The sequence below is a fragment of the Cucurbita moschata genome, unplaced genomic scaffold, assembly GCF_002738365.1.
Source record: "Cucurbita moschata cultivar Rifu unplaced genomic scaffold, Cmos_1.0 Cmo_Scf00001, whole genome shotgun sequence".
Taxonomy (NCBI): domain Eukaryota; kingdom Viridiplantae; phylum Streptophyta; class Magnoliopsida; order Cucurbitales; family Cucurbitaceae; genus Cucurbita; species Cucurbita moschata.
In genome coordinates, this window is record NW_019268517.1 from 9,909,696 (window position 1) to 9,929,544 (window position 19,849).

The following is a 19,849-nucleotide window of genomic DNA, read 5'->3' on the forward strand; positions in this document are numbered from 1 at the left end:
TTTTTTTTTTTTTTTTTTTTTTTTTTTTTTTTTTTTTTTTTTTTTTTGCAGAGGTAAACAACAGCGGCTAGCGTAAAGCATATCTTAGATGTCACACACTCTTTTTTGTTAATCTTTAATGTCATAAAAATAAATAAATATTATTTTGATTTTTTAATGTCATAAAAATAAATAAATAAATGAAATAAATATTATTTTGATTTCTTTAATATAATATAATTTATCAGGCGTGTTTTTTAAATTGAAAATAGTATTATTGTTTTTTTAATTCAATAAAAGATCACTCCAAACAGAAAAGAAATAAGTATTGTTGGATGATGAAAGTCTCCATTAATTTAAGGAATGATAATGGGTTTATAATCAAAGAATACTCTCTCTATTGGTACGAAGTCTTTTGGGGGAAGCCTAAAGTAGAGCACGAAAGCTTATACTCAAAGTGTGGACAATATCATACAATTGTGGAGAGTCGTGTTCGTCTAACATGGTATCGAGTCATGCCTCAATAGATTGGCAAATCCTCAAATGTCAAACAAAGGACTAAAAAAGAAAGGAGGTGTAGTGTTGGGACAACCATTATACTGAAAGTAGACAATAATATCACACCATTGATTTTCTAACAAATATAACCTTCATTAATTTTCTTTCTCTGTAAAACAAAGGAGGACATAGTAGTAAATAACATTATTTCTTTTAAATTATATTTTCAGATTGTAAAATAAAAGCGTTATTATTTAAAATTTTAGTAGGGCTTCATCTCTATCAGTTGCAGTGTAGGACTGAAACTTTTGTTGGTTTTAATGGCCAGAGATTTGGACGATTCGGGCGATCGGCTTCTTGAAATGGTGTTTGGGCACTGTAACTGTTAGTATTCCGTTATTCATTTCCGCTTTGACCTTATCCACGTCGGCGCTCTCCGGTAGAACAACACGCCGGTAGAATCTTCCGCTGCTTCGTTCCACACGGCGCCAAATGTCGCTTATCTCTTCTTTCTCAGCCCTAATTTCAGTGCTGATACAGAGGCCTCCATTGTCTTCAATCTCCAGTTTGACTTCGTGCTTTTTCATTCCAGGAAGCTCTAGCCTCAACACGTGCGCATCGGCAGTCTCCTTGAAATCAACCTGAGCGTTCATGGCGGAGGAATTAGAAGCCATGGAAGTACGGAAGGGACCGGCGAGGGCGTCTTTCTCGTGGAATTGATCGTAAGAATTGCGATCCTTGATGTAGTAGCGTTCTTTCTGTTCCTCGGGGAATTTGTCGAACGAGCGTCGATCCTCGACGTAGTACCGCCCTTTCCAATCCTCAGCGGACTTGCCGCCTGAGGGGCGATCCTCAACGTAGTAGCGTTCCTTGCGATCAGTAGGGAAGAAGTCGTTGAAACGAATCGACATTTTCTGATCAAATCTTGAGTATAGGAGGAAATTTGTAGTGGAAACACTTACTGATTTGCTTCCAGGTGAAATTCGGATTAGGCGTTGAATTTATAGTTGGAGGAGGAGGATGATTACAGGAAAGTAGGTACGGATTTCTGGAACGGAACTGATTCAATTGTTGGTGGAAGTCGCAATAACCTGGATTATTCTGTGAATTTTTCCTTTTAAATATGTCTCGATCAAGTCAATTCCTGAATCTGTTCTCTCATATTGTTCCGAAGGTGACTTGCAGGACTCCATTTCAGCGTTGATCTCTTGTAATGGATTCCAGATATGTTGGTAGAGAATTTCGCCAATGGCGCCGAATCGGAAGAACATTTGACGCAATGAAATTCTGATAAGAGAACTTCGATTTGTTCGATCATTTCTGTTTTCCTGTTGAGCTCTGCTTCAACTTCAGAATTACAGAAGATGGTTCAGGTTCTTAAATTCATATGGGCCTGGCCATATAGTTTTCGTTGGGCCGATGGGCTGTGAATCTTCCAGGTTTATGTCAAGGCCCATTTTCCTGAATTTCGTGCCTAGTTTACCCTTAAATCTCAAATTTTTAATTTTTAAAGTAAATTTAAATTAATTAAATTAATGACATTCACTAATTTTTCATGAATTAATAAGAATTAATTACAAATCTTTATGGTCTAATTAACTACAGCTAAGAACTTAATTGAGAATTAAAATCTAATTAAACCAACCAAACAGTTTCAGAATTTAAAAGTCAAACAATTGTATCCACTTTCAGACTAAAATAAATGCTGTTAAAAAAAAAAAAATCCAAAATAAATATTTTTGGAATAAAAGAAAAAAGTTGAAAAGCATTTTTTTATATAATTAATAAATAAATGGCATATATTTCAAAATTTGTACCAAAAAGGGCAAAGAGTGAAAGTGTGAAAGTGCAAAAAATAGGGAGAATAAATCGAACTGGCAAAGGACAAAGAAGGAAATAGTGAAAGATTCTCGGGAAACGAGGGAAATACATTTAAAATTTCTCAATAATTTTATATTTTTTAATTTGACAATAATGTCAAATTTGGAGCGTATTAACCGAAATCCATGCTCTTTAATTACTTCAATCAATTATTAATTAAAAAAACGTATTTATTTAATTACTATGGGAACAGCTTTTTTAACATATATATTATATAGTCTTAAATAAATACGATTTATAAAAGATTATTACATAATTAAATTTAAGATAAGAGATTGAAAAAGTGGTGGGGAGGGGAGGAAGGAATAAACTTTAATAATTAAAAGAGATTTTGTTGCTTAAAGAGCGGTATTGAAAGACAAGTGCTCGGCCGTTTGACCGCTTTTTTCCCTCTTGTTCTTACTGAGGCCTTTGGATTTTTTTTTTATTTTTTTTTTTATTTTTTTTATTTTTGGAAAATGTCCTTTTAAATATTACAGACAAATCGCGTGCTAATTTCAATTTCCTTAATTAAATTGCATGCTAATTATATCTTAGTGGGACAGGTTAAGATCATAATTATAATTTAATTTAAAATAAATAAATAAATAAAAAAGAAGAAGAAGAAGAAGAAAAGAACAAATGTTTAGTCCACAAAGCAGAGAGCTGCTGACGTCACCAGTAGGGCCCATTGGGCTTAGGGATTCGTGATAAAGAAATAAGTCGTGTAATGGGTCCCACTGATCCCTGAATGAGTGTGACCGGCGATAGTGGGTGAACTTGTAGCCTAGCGGGTTTCCTTTTCCACCGTTTGATGGATGAAATAAAAGGGAAACGGTGCGTTTCGTTTCTCTCTCTCTCTCTCTCTCTCTCTTTCTTCCACTCTGAAACTTCTTCTCTCTCACTCTCTCTCTCTCTCACTATCAGAGTCCAGAGATGGAGACTTTTTAATTCTGATTATCTGTATTTGTTTTTGTCTCTGCCATTGCTGACTTTTTCTTCTTCTCTCTTCTCCGGCATCGAGCAGAGGAAACGGACGGAAACCGAGAAGAATGGTAAGTTCAATGCCGCTTCAGTTTCTCTCTTTATCTTTCTTTCTTCACTGCTGCTGTAATTCCTTGCTTTGCTTAGAATCCACAGCATATTACCAGATTTTTATTCTTTCTTTTTATTTTTATCTTCTTTCTCTGTTTAACGTTCAGTCGTAATCACGCTTCGGATCTTCATCGGGATCGATGAGTTTCGCGTGATCCTATTCCATATACCTCTTATGAGCCTGCATTTTCCTGGATTTCTGTAGGTATGTTTCTTACTCTTTTCGCCATGCTACATTTGATTCTGCTTTCTTTTTCGTTGAGATCTGTTTTGTTTGGTTGGGGAGGAATTGCAGGCTGAAGGATTGGAATGTTTTGCTTTCTTTTGCGGGTTGGTTTTGGCTTGAGGTTGATTGATAATAGTGACATTCGCCATTTCTCTTATTTCTCTACAAATAGCAATGTTTGCTCACTGACTATGTAAATTATTTCAGGTTTTTTGTCTTTATCTGGAAGAAACTGCAGTCCTCTCTCTCCCTCTCTCTTTTCTCTTTTTTCTTTTCCTTTTCGTCATGTAGATTTTTGTTTACTTCGATTTCTGAAGCTGCTAGACGTTGCTTGGAATCAGTAGTTTGTGTAAGAGTTGGGGAAATCTTTAGATCTGTGAACTTTCCTGTTTTGACTTCAATTCATGTGCTCTATTTTTGTTTAAATCTTAAAAGATTGCTCAATGTGGTAATATAAGGGGTGAACTAGGGGAAAATATGACCAATTTTTTGTTTGATTATCTATAGGTAGATGAGAGAGTTAGGTATGCGAGGATGCTGTTTCTGATAAATAAATATAAAATAACTTGGGAACTGTGGATGTTCACGGTAATAATCATTTTGAAATAACTAAATTTAGAACTACTAGTGCCATTTGGTTTTGCAGCTGAAATTGTAAGTTAGTAAGGCACGGTTGATCATCCTGGTCTTTCTGACATCGTTTAATAATGTACTAGTTTTCAGTGCTTGCTGTAGTATGGGATCCAGCTTGGAGCTCGGAAGGAGTTCAAGCCATCGACATAGCTCAAGGATTGGGAAGGAGGTGGCCGTGTTGCCCCAATCAAAACGGTGTCCATGTCCAACAGGACAAGAGCAGTTAAAGATGAAAGGTTCTGTTCGACCACGTACCGATTTATATTTTGTGTCAACGAAGGGAACCAACATTGCTCGGGAAAAATCTTCTATGTACTGGCAGGGCAAGAGCGTTGAAGGGAGTTCAATTGGAGAAGACGAGCTTGTTAGGCATATGTCGAACCTGCCAGGTTATCTCCTTCGTGCAGAGAGAGGTGAAAATCTCCAAGGGAAGGCTTTGAATGTTGGGGTTCTAGATTGGACGCGACTCGAGAATTGGAAACACAAACAGACGCGTTGTCCAACCAAAGGTAAAGATGATGCAGTGTGCAGTGGGAGTAATTTATCATTAAAACAGACGACTGGACTGCCTACTTTCCCTCGTGTAACTCACAGTGAAAGATCAGATAAATCACACTTTTCACTTCGGTCTGGTTTGATCCCATCACTTAAGGAGGAGCGTTCTCATTGTGTCACCTCTGTCCGGAATGCCAGTCGTTCCCTAGATTTTGATAGTGTTTCAAAGAGTTCAATCAAGGGGGGGCAAAGAATACAAAGGACTTGTACATCATCCTCATCGGGGGGAAATGATTCAAACATGGTGTATGAAAGAGAAAGGACAAAGCGTTCTGATCGGAAGATGAGTTCAGAAATGGTGGATTTTTCCTCTCCCATAAGACATTCAGGAGTGTCACCTTGTCCTAAAAGTACACATGTTTTGGGTGGCAAAACAAATCATAGGAAAGAGAAGCCCATTGGAACAAATATCCAGAAAAAATCAGACGAGAGGATGGCTTTAGGAATAGGAGAGAGACCATCAAAATCGACTTTTGAGACATCATCTGGTTTGATGAACAATAGTATTGAGAAGCCCGTTGAGACAAATATCCAGAGAAAAGAAGCAAATGAGAAAATGGTTTTAGGAAGAGGAGAGATGCCATCAAAATCGAGTTATGACATATCACTTGCTTCGAAGGATCATATTAATGCTGAAAATTATGGAACAAAGAAGAGGGAGGGGAAGAAGTGCACAGATGCTGATCTCCCTTACAATTATTTCAATTACCAGCAAGATGTCAATCCCCTACTTAAACCGAAGCCAAAGGATTTAGACGAACGATTTCTGCCCTTCAATTCCAGAACATCATTTGATGAGAACATGACAGATGTGAATTCGTGTACTTATTCAGAGATATTTTCTCCAGAGGATATTCTCTCGTCTGAATGTGGTTCAGACATTCCATACTCATGTCCGTTGCCTTCTTTAGCTGACGTTGAACCCATGAGGGGCAGAATGCAAGATTCTATGGTCTGTGATACTAGTGCAGAACTTTCATGTTCTTCATCCCAAGTTCCCCCTTACTCAAATCAGAAGCCAAGTTTAAGTCCTGGAGGTAAAAGAATAGAAAAGGGGTCCCCAGTTATTAAGCCTAACCTTTCCGACGACCTTGTTGATACTCTTGAGAGATCGGATGATAAAACCCCTGATTCAGGAGCTAGAAAAGGTAGGCATCCTTCACCAATTCGACGTTTGAGCTTCAGCTTAGGACGGATGGGGAGAAGTTTCAGTTTTAAGGAGAGCTCGACGGTACCACAGTTAAGTTCCGCGCACACTATTCCAAAATCTGGTCCAGTGATTTCTGAAAATGCTGGTTGCTCAGACAATTCAGATAGAAAGAAGGTAAATGGACATAACAGAACTAGGTCTAGCCCTTTAAGAAGACTGATAGAGCCAATACTGAAGCATAAATCCTCAAATTCTCACCATCCTATTGAAGGAAACGTCAACTCAGTAAGCCTTTGGCCAACTGGTCTTGGCAGCACTCACCAAAAGAAGCATAATGAGTCCCCAATGCAAGCCCTCTTACAGTTTACGATGAAGAATGGTTTTCCCTTGTTTAAATTATTGGTGGATAACAACAGAAATATTCTTGCAGCCACTGCTAAAGATTTAACCCCGTCTGGGAAGAATGAATCAGGGCAGAACTATACATTCTACCTAGTTAATGAAATAAAAAGAAAGACCGGTGGTTGGATACGACCAGGGCATAGAGATAGAAGTTATGGCTATGCCTACAATGTCATTGGGCAGATGAAAGTGAATTCTGATTGTAAATCGACTGAACACAACAATGGTAAATATATAATAAGAGAATCTGTACTGTTTGGTGTTGAGATGAGACCGGGAGATCGTGAATCAGCAATCATAGTGAAAAACAGAGAACTTGCAGCCATTGTTCTAAAGATTCCTACCGAAAACTCGAAACATGATGGGCGACAAAGTGGTAACGTTCTGATAGAGAGCTGCATGAAGTCTTTGTCTGAGGATAATGCTGTAATAATACTTCCGGGTGCTGTTCATGGATCACCAAGCAGCGGAGAGCCTTCGCCATTGATCAATAGATGGAGATCTGGTGGAGTTTGTGACTGTGGTGGTTGGGACGTTGGCTGCAAACTGCGTATACTTTCCATTCCAGACAAACTAATTACATCCAAGGCGTGTCCGATCACCAAATGCCTCGAACTTCATGTGCAGGTAAAACTTAAGAATTGATTATGAACACTTTATTGACTTTCATCGTTTTCATCAATTAATATCCTGGCTGTCCATTTTGTTTCAGGGAGACGAAGAAGATAAACCCGTGTTCAGTATGACACCCTTAAAGGGAGGGTTCTTTGAAGTTCGTTTCGATTCATCGATCTCTATGTTACAGGCATTTTTCATCTGTGTTGCAGTTTTAAATGGGCAGAAACCAGAAGATCCCTCAGAAGCAAGCAAGTTTGCACCTGAGGAAAAAATGATGAAGTTTCCCAATTCTACTGGAATTGACACAGTCCGTGAAAAACAGCTTGCTAGCATTAGATATGCCTCAAACCCGCCTCTCTCTCCCGTTGGAAGGGTATAACTAGTCTGCTCTTTGTTACTACCAAGCAACTGAAGATTCTTCCTTTGCAGTGGAGCTGAATATTGTCCCTTCTTTACCGTTCATCCTCCATTTTGAATAGTCTGTAGTGCCTTGGACAAGCGACCAAGTAATTTTGCGCTACCATCCTTGTATAAAGAAAATAACATCTGAGCATATATAGAGTGGAGATATTAGACATTGTTACACAACTTTTTCCTTCCCTAAATTACAAGTTTAGTTTCTTAACATATAGTCTGGATTGGTCGGTCGATTTAAAATTATGGCAAGCGCAATGACAACGCGAACTGAGACATGAATCTTCTTCAAGCATTTGAATGTTTCTATATTACAAATCTATAGGTGAGGCATGGTGAATACAGATGAACCATTGACCGTTAATTCTCTCAAACACGTTGGTAACAAACTGTCCCCCCCAACTGCTACCTTTCGTCTTCACCAATTCCACACATGTAACATATCCAACATCCCCTCTAGCATGAACTTCAACATCCTTGAGCTGAATCTCCAGTGGGAACTCATAATTTGCCCATACATACTCCCAACTGGTTATAACGTTGTCGTATCCCGATATCCCCCTCATGCCTGGGTGCACGCAGCAGACGCTGTCTCCTCGTGCCCAAAGAGTTTGCATTGCTGCAAGATCCCCGTTCCGAAACGATTCGTAGAACTTAGCATTGGCTGCAAATACTGAAGCTTTGCTGTCCTCTTGAAGAGCTTTCAAGGTATCTCTGATCTCTGCAGCTCTGGCGTAGTCTTCATCTGCAATGGCATTTTGCAGGTCCTGCTTCAAGGCTTCTGCATCGAGTGTAATGCTTTCACCGCTCGAATTCTCGGCTTTCAGTTGACAAGGTCGAAATGATAGCATCCTACTAGATTGTTTACAGGGCCCTGCGCTAGATATTACCAAAATGCTGATTTACTGACGAAATTGGAGCAAGATTCAAAGTTCAATTATACAAAATTCTTTGTATATCTGTATAAGTCTATCCATTCTTATATCAGAGATACATTGCACTAGCTCGAAAATGCATATTTCACAAACGCAGTAGATCAGAGCTCATGGAAATGGAAAAAATTCGATGAAACTTACTGAAATTTCCAATTGTTGAACCCAAACAACGAGGAATAGAAGGAGAAACAAATCCGTAGCCTCCGATAGATGCTTTAACCAAGCCAATATCATATTGCTTAGGGAGAGCTGAAGGAACATGATAAAAAACCTCACAACTCTGGGAACAACGCACGCTCTTCCGATTGCTAATAAAGGTAACATAACCCTAGAAAATCACAACATCACCGAACTATTTCAAAATTGACATCCAGATCCAGATAACGCTTATAAAATAAAAATTAAACCGAGAGAATATTCTTTACAATGAAGAACACATATAAATCAATTACAGAAGATAAAGCTAATGCACTTGAAATAACATCAATGATGAAGAGTAGAAAGAGAAGAACAAAATAAATTCATATTAGATCAAAGAAGCGAAGCAGTACTCACATTGCAGCACAAACTAGATGTATGGAGCGCCATGCTCGAGGGAACCTGCAGCATACAAGGTTCTTAACAGCTGAGAATCACGAAAGAGATCACGTTTCAGGGTCCGAGAGTCAGCAACGAAGATAAAATGAGTTCAGGAGCTGTAGAGGAAGTGGAATGGATCTGGACTGGACCTTTGATGGTGCTGATGAGGGCAGTTTAGGAAACTTGAGAAAAGAAAAGATGGGCTCAATTGGAATAGGCCCATAAATTAGAACCTGGGCTTTCTGATATTCAATTAGTTGGGCCCAATATCATCTGGTGGGCCTTTTCTTGGGCTCGTAACCGTCCCAATGGAGGGAAGCTACATGAGATAATTGTTAAAAGAAGAATTTGAAATTTGAAAATAAAATTTAAAAAGCTCATATTGTTGTTTACGAAAATGACATTTATGTGCATAAAAAACATTATCACTTAATGCTACTTGCAAAATTCTAAAAAGCATGATCATTGTCGCAAGAAAATAATACACACCGAGCGATGTGCATAAAAAAATAATTTCAAAATGATATTAGAGCCAGGCACCGAGCTATGTGCCATGAACTCTTATAAGAATGTTTTAAAGAAAGGTTTCCACACTTTTATAAAAACATGAGGTGACGTGCGATCTCACATTTCACCTCCTTTGGTGTCAGCGTCCTATCGTTAGTAGATATTGTCCGTTTTAACTCGTTATATATTGATGTTAGCTTCAAGGTTTTAAAATGCATCTACTAAGGAGAGATTTATATATCGTTAATAAGAAATGTTTCGTTCTTCTCTTAAGCGGACGTGGTATCTGACCCAATATCGGGTCGAACCAAAACTTACCAAAAATTAAATCCTGTTTTAATTGGTTTAGGTTTTGATTTTGTGGCTGTGATTCTTGTTCGCCCCTTCAGCTCACCTCACCCACCCTACACAATTATGGGGCTTCTGCCTACTTACAAAAAGCCACCCATTAAATGAAATCTTTTTACATTTTTTTTTTCCTTCATTTAATATTTAAATTTTAGTCTTTAAAAAAAAATATATATTTGAAAACGTATTTATTTGTTTATTAAGTAAAAAGAAACATGGGCCCATGATATAATCCCATCTCCACGCTGGCTGAAGCTTTCGTGGGCTCCAACTTTCAAACCTTCATTTTCCATCCAATTTCATTAATGCGTTTAAATCTCTTGTAATTTAGACGTCATAATGAACCATGAAGCATAGTTAATTTAATGCGACATTAGGGATATCATGAAAAATTGATACTTTATTGCAAGTCAAGCAACATATTTAATCAAAATATGTTTGATAATTTGGGAAAAATGAATAGAAATTTGGGAATAATTCATTATTATGTAACCCCAAACTTAGGGGGGATGAAGATAATAGTGTCACGTTGAATGTGCCACCAAAAGCAATTAAGTTCTCCCTTTTCTCAAAAGACAGAACTTTGTGGGAGAATATAATATATGCTTCCATTTTGATTATTGATGATGATAATTATTTAGGGTTTTTTTTTTTTTTAAGAAATAAATTAAAGAAGAATTGTAGAAGTGCCCCTAAATTTGGGTTTTAAATTTGAGGGATCCCCCAGATCGTGGGTTATTTAATTTTGTTCAGCGGAGAAATGGAAGTAGTGGAAGAGGTCAGACCCAAAACGGCAAATCTTTCATATTCTTTGTTCTTGTAGTAACAGAGCAGCCTTTCCCTTTACCCTCTTCTTCTTCGATCAATTTCTCAGCATCTTCCAGAGAAACAATCCCTCTGCAACACTTACAGATACTAACAATCCAAAGGGTCTCTTTCGTTTTCGATTCTCTTTTTTCCTCGTGTTGTGTTGTTGGTTAATTTCTCTTTGATCGCTTCCCCTTTGATTCTCCATTGCAATTGCGGACTGGGGTGCTTCAGTTTGAACTGGATCTTCTTTTTGAATCTGGGTTTTCCCGAGGCGGCATTTGGGTTTGATTTTTCCCCATTTTGACCGTAATTTTGTTTGAATTTGGGGGTCTGATTTCATTTTTTGAGGGATTTCTTTTCCTGGGTTGAGATTGGTTTTACGGATTATTGGCAACATATTGAAGTGCGCGATGTTGTTCTTCATAGTTTGGCTTTGAAGTAATATGGAAGTGGTTGTTACGCGCATTCAAGATGAATCTTTACATTGGTCGCGAAGCATCGAAGGTTGGTTGGTTGGTTGGTTGGTTTTCTTAATACAAATTTATGAATCTCTCTACCTCTGTTCTTGCTTTCTAAATGCTATGTTCATCTTTTTCATGCGTTGTTCTTCCTGGTGAGAAGCTATGGAAAAGATTCTGCGCAGAGATTAGTACGGAGATCAGCCTTCTGATTGAGAATTGGAAGTACCTTCTTGGTGGGCTTATCTTTCAGGTATTCGTTTCCATCCATTTCTATGAATAATCTTCGTAATAAAGCCATTTTACTTTTTATTCTTCTCCTTTGAAAATTGTTGTTCACCTTGTTTGTGGGCCCTCGCCCACTCATCTCCTTCCCCATGGAAGGCTTATTCGCTAAGATCAACATTAAAAGAATTAGGAGAAGACCAGATCCTTTATATGGATGCGAGTTTTTGGAGATATTGGCTTGGTTTACCCACCCCTTTCCTTTTTAATTCGAATTGATTTAATGCTTTGATGTATCTACATGATTTGTTTCTCATGCAACCGAGCATTGGAACCGGTGATGTTTGAACACGTAACTTGTCTCATTTTTTAAAGTTGAATAAAGTTTCCCATCTGATATACATCGAGTAAATCCAAAGCAGAGGTGACAACTGAACTTTATTTTTCTTTTGCAAATAGAACCTTTTTTTAATCAATGACTGAAATATGTGGTTGCCTTTTATGCATAATTCTAGTTGTTTTGTGGAACATCCAAAGTTCTATGGTATTTGGTATATTTCTTTTTATGTTTGGAGGTAGAATTAGCTGATGCTTTGTCCATGGTTCAGAATTGTAATAAATAGCTAACTGGTTTAAGCCGTTGTGTTGCCTTTTACTTATAGTTATGTAATGTTGCTTTTAAATCTTCTCTCATTTTACTTTCAAACCCCGTTTTCTAAAACCTCCTTCTCAAACGGGGCTAGAGGCTTGAGTATACGTTGTCCAGCCGTAGGCGACACAATCCACACTCCGCTGCCAAGAAAAGTGCGATTGTGACAAGACCGATACATTATTCTAATTCTAGGATCTTAATACTTGGTCATCTCAGTGATATGATTTTTATCATTGTTGTCTTCTCATTTATGTAATCTTTCTGCTTCTTTCTTCTCATCAGTACATACATGGAGTTGCTGCTCATGGCGTTCATTACATACATCGGCCAGGTCCAATTCTTCAGGATGTCGGGTTCTTCCTTCTCCCTGTCAGTATTGATCTTTCTCATCCCTAAACCTTTTCCCATCCTTATTTTCTTCTACTACTATTATCATTCTTATTTACTATTGTTTAAGTACATGAGTTTTGATATGTAGGAGTTAGGACAAGACAAAGCTTACCTCAGTGAGACTCTTTTCACATTCATATTTTTATCCTTTGTTGCGGTAAGTGATATGTTCTTTATATTCTTATTTAGTTTCTACTGCTAACATTGCATAATCCTTCTCTCTTTGCTGAGCAATTGTGATGAATGTCCTTGGAAATTCAAGTCTCTTACCAATGGAGTTTGGAATCAATTTTCCAGTCCAAATACTCCATTTGCAGAAAGGAAATTCTGATGCATTGTTTTAGCATTGTTTATTTCCCTACTTCTGTTAGTGATGGATAGGCCTTTCTTGTTCGTCTTCGATTAAGTACGATGTCTTGAACAAGTTAATATACTCATCACTCTGAGCTAAGGGTTTCATCAGAGATTTTGTACTAATAGAATCTTTGTAATAAAATAATTGCAGTGGTCTTTCCACCCTTTTATTCTCAAGAGCAAAAAGGTGTATACAGTTCTTTTATGGTGCAGGGTTCTAGCATTTTTAGTTGTGAGTATTCATTTATTTATCATACCCAATGTGTTGTTTGGTTATCTTACTTTAAAAACATTACAAATTTTTGCATCCCCTAATGCTGGTTGAATCTGTTTTCATCAGGCTTGTCAAATTCTTCGTATCTTAACATTCTATTCCACACAGCTGCCTGGTCCAAACTATCATTGTCGTGAGGTATTTGTCTTGAAAAAGTGTGTTCTATATGGTTTGGTTTCCTTTGCAAGTCACATACTAATTGTTCTTTGTTCTTCTGTGTTGTTCACTTTCCTTTCTATGAGGGATAATTCCTAAATCTTTACTCTTAAATTTGTTCAATGATTGTTTGAACGGGATAATCAACCGACTCTGGCTGCATTATACAGGGTTCAAGACTTGCCACATTGCCTCCTCCTGATAATGCCTATGAAGTTCTTTTGATGAATTGTAAGCATCTCCATAGTCTATTGCACATCAAACTTTTGCTTCATGGTCAATAGTGTTCATATTCTGCCTTTTTGTCTTCCCTTCGAATCTGAACATTTTTACGAGTAAAGACTTTTCGGGTTCAATGCAGTTAGGGGAGTACTATATGGCTGTGGTGATTTGATTTTTTCATCACACATGATCTTCACTCTTGTTTTTGTGCGGAGTTATCAGAAATATGGCACACAAAGGTATATTTATCCATGGTTAATACCCTTCAGTCTTGGTTGGAATGTGAATCAGTATATTGCGCCCATGCATAGCTTGTAATGTTGCATGCAGACCAATTAATTTTGTTCCTTACTACAGGTTTATAAAGCATTTGGCATGGTTGTTTGCTGTGATTCAGAGTTTGTTGATTATAGCATCTCGCAAACATTACACCGTCGACGTTGTGGTTGCATGGTAAGACTGATTTGTTCTTGTTCAGATCTTACTTTCTTTATCACAAACCGGTCACTTCTCTGTAGGTATACTGTTAATTTGGTGGTATTTTTCGTCGACAAGAATCTGCCAGGTTAGTTTTTGTTTATCGTTGAGTTATCGATGTCCTGATGAAGCATCTGTAGAAAGTTAAATCTCATGTATCAAGGTTTTCTGTGGCAGAGTTGCCTGATCGAACAAATGGGGCAGCATTGTTACCATTGAGCACCAAAGAGAGAGATGCGAAGAGCCGAGATGAGAGTCACAAGCTGTTGAATGGGAACTCTGTAGACCCCACTGATAGGGTATATGATGAATAGTTGTTTTCTCTTTTGGAGTTGGGATTCTAAAACCACTCTTCTTTATCTGACTGCATCTAACATGTGCATTGTTCCTTGTTCAGAGGCAGAGGACTCAAGTAAATGGCAAGATTCCTGAAGATGGGAACGCTGTCCATGTTAATACCACACCATAAATGGGGCCTAGCACCAACAACAACACAGCTGCTGCTGCTGCTGCTGCTGCTGCTGCTTGTGGAGAGGATTGTTGTTTATTTGTTACAATGTAGACTAATGGCTTTCCTTGCGTGTGGTTCGCTCCTTTTCCCAAGACTGGTAATCTATTATGTATCCTATCTTATCTTATTGGGAAATGCAGTTCTTAGATTCACTTTCTTACCATTCCCTTTGTTTATTGTTTCTGGAAATTGCCGTTTGAATTTGGCATTCATTTAGGCAGGAAGTTAGAGGAACATGATCCTCATCTCTTCTCTTAGTTTGATCAAGGCATTAATGTCGCCTAACGTAGTTCATTGGTTTAGATTCTTTTGAATTTTTCACTTCCCTTGTTGTGAACTGTCATATGGGGAGCACACATGAAATGAGAATTTCCCAGGTCAACTAATGTGTCTGTGTCTGTGTCTCTGTCTCGGTCTCTGTCATGTTGGTTTAGCTCATTGCTTCTTCATCTTCTTGCTCCATTAGATTCTCATCCAAAAGTTGTGTACATAGACCAGACCTTCAAAAGTCATTTTCAATGATATTTCACTTGAAAGCCGCCTGTGTAAATGTCCATCTCTGCAAAAGATTCTATCTGGGTCCTTATCAGTTTCAGAATTATATATATGTTCATCTTGATCTTGATCACAAGGAACTTGCCTCTCCCTAGCTAGTGATATTCGTACCTCCATTCGACTATTCCATACGAACACAAGGTCATATTGAAAGAAGTTCTTGCTCGTCTATTTGCTGAATTTAAGAGCAAGAACGTGTCTTTTAAGAAGAAAAATGTGAATGCATCCCGGTCTATTTCGAATTAAGAATCTTAAACTCTACGAAGATGGTGGAGGGAAGTTTGAAAGAAACATCTGTTTGTTTGAACAAGAACAGTGTCAACAAAGAAGTCGCAAATAAAGCCACTTTAGTTGCACAGATTTGTAGCTATCGAAGTTGCAATAAAAGGGCTGCCTGCCCTTCGCGGCTTATTTTGACGAGTTTTACTGACAGATTCTTGTTTGTACTTGACAGCAGGAAGGTCCCATCTTCTTCCCCGACACAATGATACATGTTTTTATTTTGGTCCACAACAATAACATCTGTTCTTCATTTAAGAACATGAACAAGAACCTCTTAAATTCCACAACATTTATTGCTCTCTTCATCCATGTTGGATGTGTAAAAATGAGCCCTTGAGAAAGCACAGAGCCATAATCAACGCTCAAAAACTAAATACTTTAACAAGATATCAGTAGCAGAAGAAACAAGTACAAAGAAAGATGATGCTCATTGAAATACTCATAATCAATCATCAAGGATGTTCTTGATTGACTACACCAAATTTCTCTATAACTTGGAATTGAATGAAGTGCAGTGAAATAACTTTTGTGGGGAATGTTGGGAATGGTACATGTGTATAGGATGATATTCTATATGAACTTATGGACACTCTGGAGGGTCGTTTGCAGCAGCAAATTCTGCAAGTTCCTTGATCTGGATTTCCCCTCTGTTTCGATACTACTCGCTTTACGGGGTGCGTTTATGAGGGCACGTTGAAGTGAAAGAGCCAAGATATAACAAATGCAAAAACCATACAAGCAAGTAGAAAGTTCAGAAACCGATGGCCACGCCAGAAGCTTGGGGTATCTGATGACGGGATCGATGCAGCAACTGCAGTCGTTGAGGAGGCGTTGTTGGATTCATTAGACTGCTCTGTTGACTCAACTTCATTTGGTCCCAGAATGTTTCGTGCAACGGAATGACAAATCTCACACGTCCTAATAAGATTTAAGAAGATTATGAATAAACAAAGTAGCCAAAGGAACAATGCAAATGCCTCGGTCCATTTTCGAGCATCAAACAGAAAGTAAAGAACGATCACACAACAATCACAAGGTGTAAACCTATCATAAAGACAGCAAATGCCAAACCATCAAGTCCCCCAATTCACCTTCAACAATCGTTGTTTATGTTCATCTGTGTAAGAACCCAAACTCACCACTAGTAGATATTATCCTCTTTGAACTTTCCCTCAAGGTTTTTAAAACGTGTCTACTAGACCCTTGTGTGGATCTCACAATCCACCCTCCTTGGAGACCCGGTGTCCTCGCTGACACTTATTCCTCTTTCCCTAAATGCATATCTTTTGATATTAGCTCATGAGAGTAAGGATCTGAAAGAGCTCACAGAGATTCCTAAGGCATCAGAAAAGGGAGAAGGAAGAAGGAATAATCAGTGTAACTTGCTTGGAGATAAGTAAACGTCTTTCTTATGTTTTACTCTTATTTCCTTTTGTGTCTCTAAGCTTTCCCTCTAAGTAAGCATCAAAATGGTAAGGTTTAAGTACCAAATTCACCAGAATATCACAGAAGATGCTTATCACAAGAACAGCAGCAAGAACATAATCTGAAAACATGAACTCAAAGAAGTATGAAGCATGACATGACATAGCATGAGTGAAGAATGATCAGAATTCATGGCAAAAAAACGTCAAAACTTGCTTATAGAAACAGGGATGTAACTCACTTATTGCCTTTGATTTTGAACCAGGTTTCAGCACAATGCTTGTGAGCCGCAGCCAGATCATCCTTGCAAGAACAACCCAATTCGATTGGGATTCCAGATTCTTGGCTATTACTCTCCAAACCCAGATGACAAATCCTGCAATCCCTCTCAACCTTACCTAAATGCACCTTAATTTCAGTAATCCCATTCTCATTTTCAACCTCGACGGAACGATCCGAAGCCGATGAAAGCCGCCGAGAATCCGAAACAACCACCCCAACCCCCGGCTGAGAAACGAAAGCAAACCTATACTCATCGTAAGAACCACCGTTAGTGGAATAAAACTGGGAATAACACGAACCCTCATCGGCGTCAGAGAAATAAACGCTACAATCGGCGCTCAACTCACTACCACTAACAGACCGCCGATGATCCCCTTGCTCCAAATCAATGTCGGACTGGGAAACTTGTGGAGGCGCCATTTTCGTAACCCACAAGCTAAAACTCTCACACAATCACTTCTACTAAACCCCACGCACATATCAGAGAACTAAAACACTCGAGGGCTCCAATGAATTCCTCCAATATTCACGAAGAAATTGGGGGTTTAAAGAAGTGGGTATTGGATTTGGTAACAACCCTTCAACTCCATTAATTAAAGCTCGCAATATAGAATTGGGAGCGCTTTAAAGAACGAAGAGGAAGTTAGAAAGGAATTCATGGTTCTGTTGGAATAAAACAATAACGTTGTTGGGCGGAAACAATGGTCCGGCAGACAGTGGTCTGAGCTAATGTTGGGCGCTTGAACGGAAGTAAGGAAAGAAGAACAGAAACGTGCAATGGGTGCGCAGAGAATTCAGAGGAAATTACAGAGATGAAAAAGAAAAGAGGTGGGGGTGGGGGGGACAACAAAAATTGAAAAAATTAAAAAAGAAAAAGAAAAAGAAAAAGAAAAAGTTTCTGGAAGATCTGATAGCTTAGCTACATTACATTACATTACACTCGAATCTATGTTCTTAGTTATGCAAATGCTTTCATGTTCATCAAACATGTTCATGGTGGGCGATGGATTAGAGAGTGACAAACTCACCCATTTCATTAAAATTTATAAATTCAAAGATTAAATCATTATATTTATAAAATTTTGTTGAATTGTTACAAATTTTAATGTGGAAAGAGATATTAATGATTAAAGTTGAGAAAATGGATGATAACTTAACGAGGAAGCTGCAAGTTCGATGTGGAAAGTAAAAAAAAAGGCTGTGTGTTATTATTTATTTAATTTTGTAACCCAACCCGAAGACAAAGGCGAAGCCAAAGGCAAAGGCAAAGCCAAAGGCAAAGGCAAAGCCGAGGGCTATTCTTCTCTGCTTTGCGGCCTCACCAAAACCCTTTCTTTTTCCTTTTTCTTCTCTTTATCTGATTCCATTCATCAAATCATTGACTGGGTCTCTCCCACGTGTCGCAATCACAGAAATATGGAGTCGAAAACTTATGATTCACATTTTGTCTAAAGTGTGAACAACCCTACACTATTATTGCATGAGGAATGTTTGAGTATCCCACAACCTACTACCCATATCATTCAAAATCCCTTCCATTGAATGTTGTGTGTCACGATCATTCTTGTCTAACACGTATTACCCATGGCTGCACGTTCTTTACATATCAAAACCCTTGTCTTGTATCACTCTATCGTTTCCCTTTACTGCTTTCATGATGTATAGGTGACCAGTTATCAACTCCTCCCATATAAATTTTGTACGACGTCTAGGTTTGCCATACATAAATCGCCTCAAAATGTACTATATGGGAATGTTGTGTGTCACGGTCATGCTTGTCTATGACATGTTGTCCATGGCTGCAAGTCCATTACATGCCAAAACCCTTGTTTTGTGTCACTTTATCGTTTTCCTTTACTGCTTTCATGATGTATAGATGACCCGTTGTCAACTCCTCCCATCTAAATTTTGTATGACGTCTAGGTCTACCACCTCAAAATGTACTATATAAAGATGCGATTAGTTGCCAAATTCTTCATACTCGAAAATTTATATGTTATTTAAGTCGTTGTGTTGCCTTTTGCTTGTAGTCATATAACATTGTTTCCAATCTTTCTCTCAATCTTGCTTGTAAACTCGATTCTCAAAATTTCTCTGCCCCTATTTTCTAAAATCTTCTTTCCATAATAGCGTTTGAGTATACATTGCCTCGTCGTAGGTGACTCGATCTTAAATTGGCTTGACTCACTCCGTGCTCGTAAAGAAAAATATGAGTGGTAAGCAGATAGAAGAATATTGTTGGATAACAATTCATTTTTAAACTATTATTTTATTTTTAGGGATTAATTAGAAATTAAATTAAAATTTTGAGATCTACGTTATTATTAAAATTTTAATAATGACAAAATATAATTTAAAATTTAAATTAAAAACCAAATAGAAAATTTGGAATTTAAGGAGAAAAATAGTAATTATAGAATTAGGTGGGCCGCTTATTCCGCAGGGCCCAAAACAAAGGTGGTCCACATTTTCAAACGTCGTGTGCACGCGACGTCTAGACAATTTTATTAATTAATTTATTTATTAATTATTAATTATTTTCACCCTTTTCCCTTGGAATAAGGAGCGATTATTCTATTCTTATTGCATATTAGGTTGTCAATTGTTGTAGAACAAAGAAGTTGACCCACTGTGGACCCCACTAATAACCAAATTATTTTTTTCTCATTTTTTAAAATTAATATAAATATATTTCACATATTTCGAAAATTTATTAATAAGACAAGTACATTTAATAATTTTTTCAAGATCAAATAATTATTATGTGATGCTTTTACATAATTTGTCGCTAACCTAATCTTCAATAACGAAATAATAATAATAATAATAATTATTATTATTTTGTTGGCTGACTAATTATTTTAATATAGTGTGGGGTTTTCTCATTTTAGATGGAAATTATTATATCACCTATGAAGTCCTGGTTCCTTTATTTTGCATTGGGCCTACCCAATTTAACTAAGCCCATATGATGGCC

At 37.7% G+C, this 19,849-nt stretch overlaps 5 protein-coding genes across 9 annotated transcripts; 2 read left to right on the top strand and 3 right to left on the bottom strand.

Annotated features, from left to right (window-relative positions):
* Positions 1–632: 632 nt before the first annotated feature.
* On the bottom strand, positions 633–1,462 carry LOC111447079 (18.1 kDa class I heat shock protein-like). Its single transcript, XM_023086073.1, has 2 exons — positions 732–1,462; positions 633–699 (listed from the first exon to the last, which is right to left on the bottom strand). Exon 1 carries the CDS (start codon positions 1,386–1,388, stop codon positions 795–797), a length of 594 nt encoding a protein of 197 aa, XP_022941841.1. The 5' UTR covers positions 1,389–1,462; the 3' UTR covers positions 633–699; positions 732–794.
* A 1,759-nt stretch (positions 1,463–3,221) lies between these two features.
* Positions 3,222–7,604, top strand: LOC111447006. Of its 4 annotated transcripts, none has more exons than XM_023085977.1 (4): positions 3,222–3,392; positions 3,540–3,637; positions 4,382–7,025; positions 7,111–7,604. In XM_023085977.1, exons 3-4 carry the CDS (start codon positions 4,395–4,397, stop codon positions 7,393–7,395), a joined length of 2,916 nt encoding a protein of 971 aa, XP_022941745.1. In that variant the 5' UTR covers positions 3,222–3,392; positions 3,540–3,637; positions 4,382–4,394; the 3' UTR covers positions 7,396–7,604. The 4 variants fall into 4 exon arrangements, with proteins under 4 accessions (XP_022941745.1, XP_022941730.1, XP_022941737.1 ...); XM_023085962.1 differs by having other exon boundaries at positions 3,227–3,392; positions 4,375–7,025; XM_023085969.1 differs by lacking the exons at positions 3,222–3,392; positions 3,540–3,637 and adding an exon at positions 3,728–4,246 and having other exon boundaries at positions 4,375–7,025.
* Positions 7,605–7,653: 49 nt separating this feature from the next.
* On the bottom strand, positions 7,654–9,081 carry LOC111447066. The gene is made up of 3 exons (XM_023086047.1): positions 8,921–9,081; positions 8,507–8,693; positions 7,654–8,304 (listed from the first exon to the last, which is right to left on the bottom strand). The coding sequence occupies exons 1-3, from the start codon at positions 8,972–8,974 to the stop codon at positions 7,742–7,744; spliced, it is 804 nt and encodes a 267-aa protein (XP_022941815.1). The 5' UTR covers positions 8,975–9,081; the 3' UTR covers positions 7,654–7,741.
* Positions 9,082–10,486: 1,405 nt separating this feature from the next.
* LOC111447052 (phosphatidylinositol:ceramide inositolphosphotransferase 1-like) lies at positions 10,487–14,714 on the top strand. 2 transcript variants are annotated; one of them, XM_023086037.1, is made up of 13 exons: positions 10,487–10,729; positions 11,036–11,113; positions 11,231–11,320; positions 12,227–12,313; positions 12,423–12,491; positions 12,840–12,920; positions 13,029–13,100; positions 13,289–13,349; positions 13,480–13,579; positions 13,698–13,793; positions 13,859–13,905; positions 13,995–14,116; positions 14,215–14,714. In XM_023086037.1, the coding sequence occupies exons 2-13, from the start codon at positions 11,081–11,083 to the stop codon at positions 14,284–14,286; spliced, it is 930 nt and encodes a 309-aa protein (XP_022941805.1). In that variant the 5' UTR covers positions 10,487–10,729; positions 11,036–11,080; the 3' UTR covers positions 14,287–14,714. The 2 variants fall into 2 exon arrangements, with proteins under 2 accessions (XP_022941805.1, XP_022941796.1); XM_023086028.1 differs by having other exon boundaries at positions 10,489–10,577.
* Positions 14,715–15,577: 863 nt separating this feature from the next.
* Positions 15,578–17,902, bottom strand: LOC111447072. Its single transcript, XM_023086062.1, has 2 exons — positions 16,832–17,902; positions 15,578–16,083 (listed from the first exon to the last, which is right to left on the bottom strand). Exons 1-2 carry the CDS (start codon positions 17,290–17,292, stop codon positions 15,846–15,848), a joined length of 699 nt encoding a protein of 232 aa, XP_022941830.1. The 5' UTR covers positions 17,293–17,902; the 3' UTR covers positions 15,578–15,845.
* Between the last annotated feature and the right edge of the window lie 1,947 nt (positions 17,903–19,849).

Bases quoted from the DNA above. Each gene is read 5' to 3' on its own strand.
- LOC111447052 (XM_023086028.1), top strand. The intron at 11,321-12,226 runs GTATTCGTTTCC...TCTTCTCATCAG, and splicing joins TTGGTGGGCTTATCTTTCAG to TACATACATGGAGTTGCTGC. The intron at 12,492-12,839 runs GTAAGTGATATG...AAATAATTGCAG, and splicing joins TATTTTTATCCTTTGTTGCG to TGGTCTTTCCACCCTTTTAT.
- LOC111447006 (XM_023085977.1), top strand. From the start codon at position 4,395: ATGGGATCCAGCTTGGAGCTCGGAAGGAGTTCAAGCCATCGACATAGC. The intron at 7,026-7,110 runs GTAAAACTTAAG...ATTTTGTTTCAG, and splicing joins GCCTCGAACTTCATGTGCAG to GGAGACGAAGAAGATAAACC.
- LOC111447072 (XM_023086062.1), bottom strand. From the start codon at position 17,292: ATGGCGCCTCCACAAGTTTCCCAGTCCGACATTGATTTGGAGCAAGGG. The intron at 16,084-16,831 runs GTGAGTTACATC...AAATCTTATTAG, and splicing joins TTCAAAATCAAAGGCAATAA to GACGTGTGAGATTTGTCATT.
- LOC111447066 (XM_023086047.1), bottom strand. From the start codon at position 8,974: ATGCTGCAGGTTCCCTCGAGCATGGCGCTCCATACATCTAGTTTGTGC. The intron at 8,694-8,920 runs GTGAGTACTGCT...GTGATTTTCTAG, and splicing joins CATCTAGTTTGTGCTGCAAT to GGTTATGTTACCTTTATTAG. The intron at 8,305-8,506 runs GTAAGTTTCATC...TATCTAGCGCAG, and splicing joins TTCAACAATTGGAAATTTCA to GGCCCTGTAAACAATCTAGT.
- LOC111447079 (XM_023086073.1), bottom strand. From the start codon at position 1,388: ATGTCGATTCGTTTCAACGACTTCTTCCCTACTGATCGCAAGGAACGC.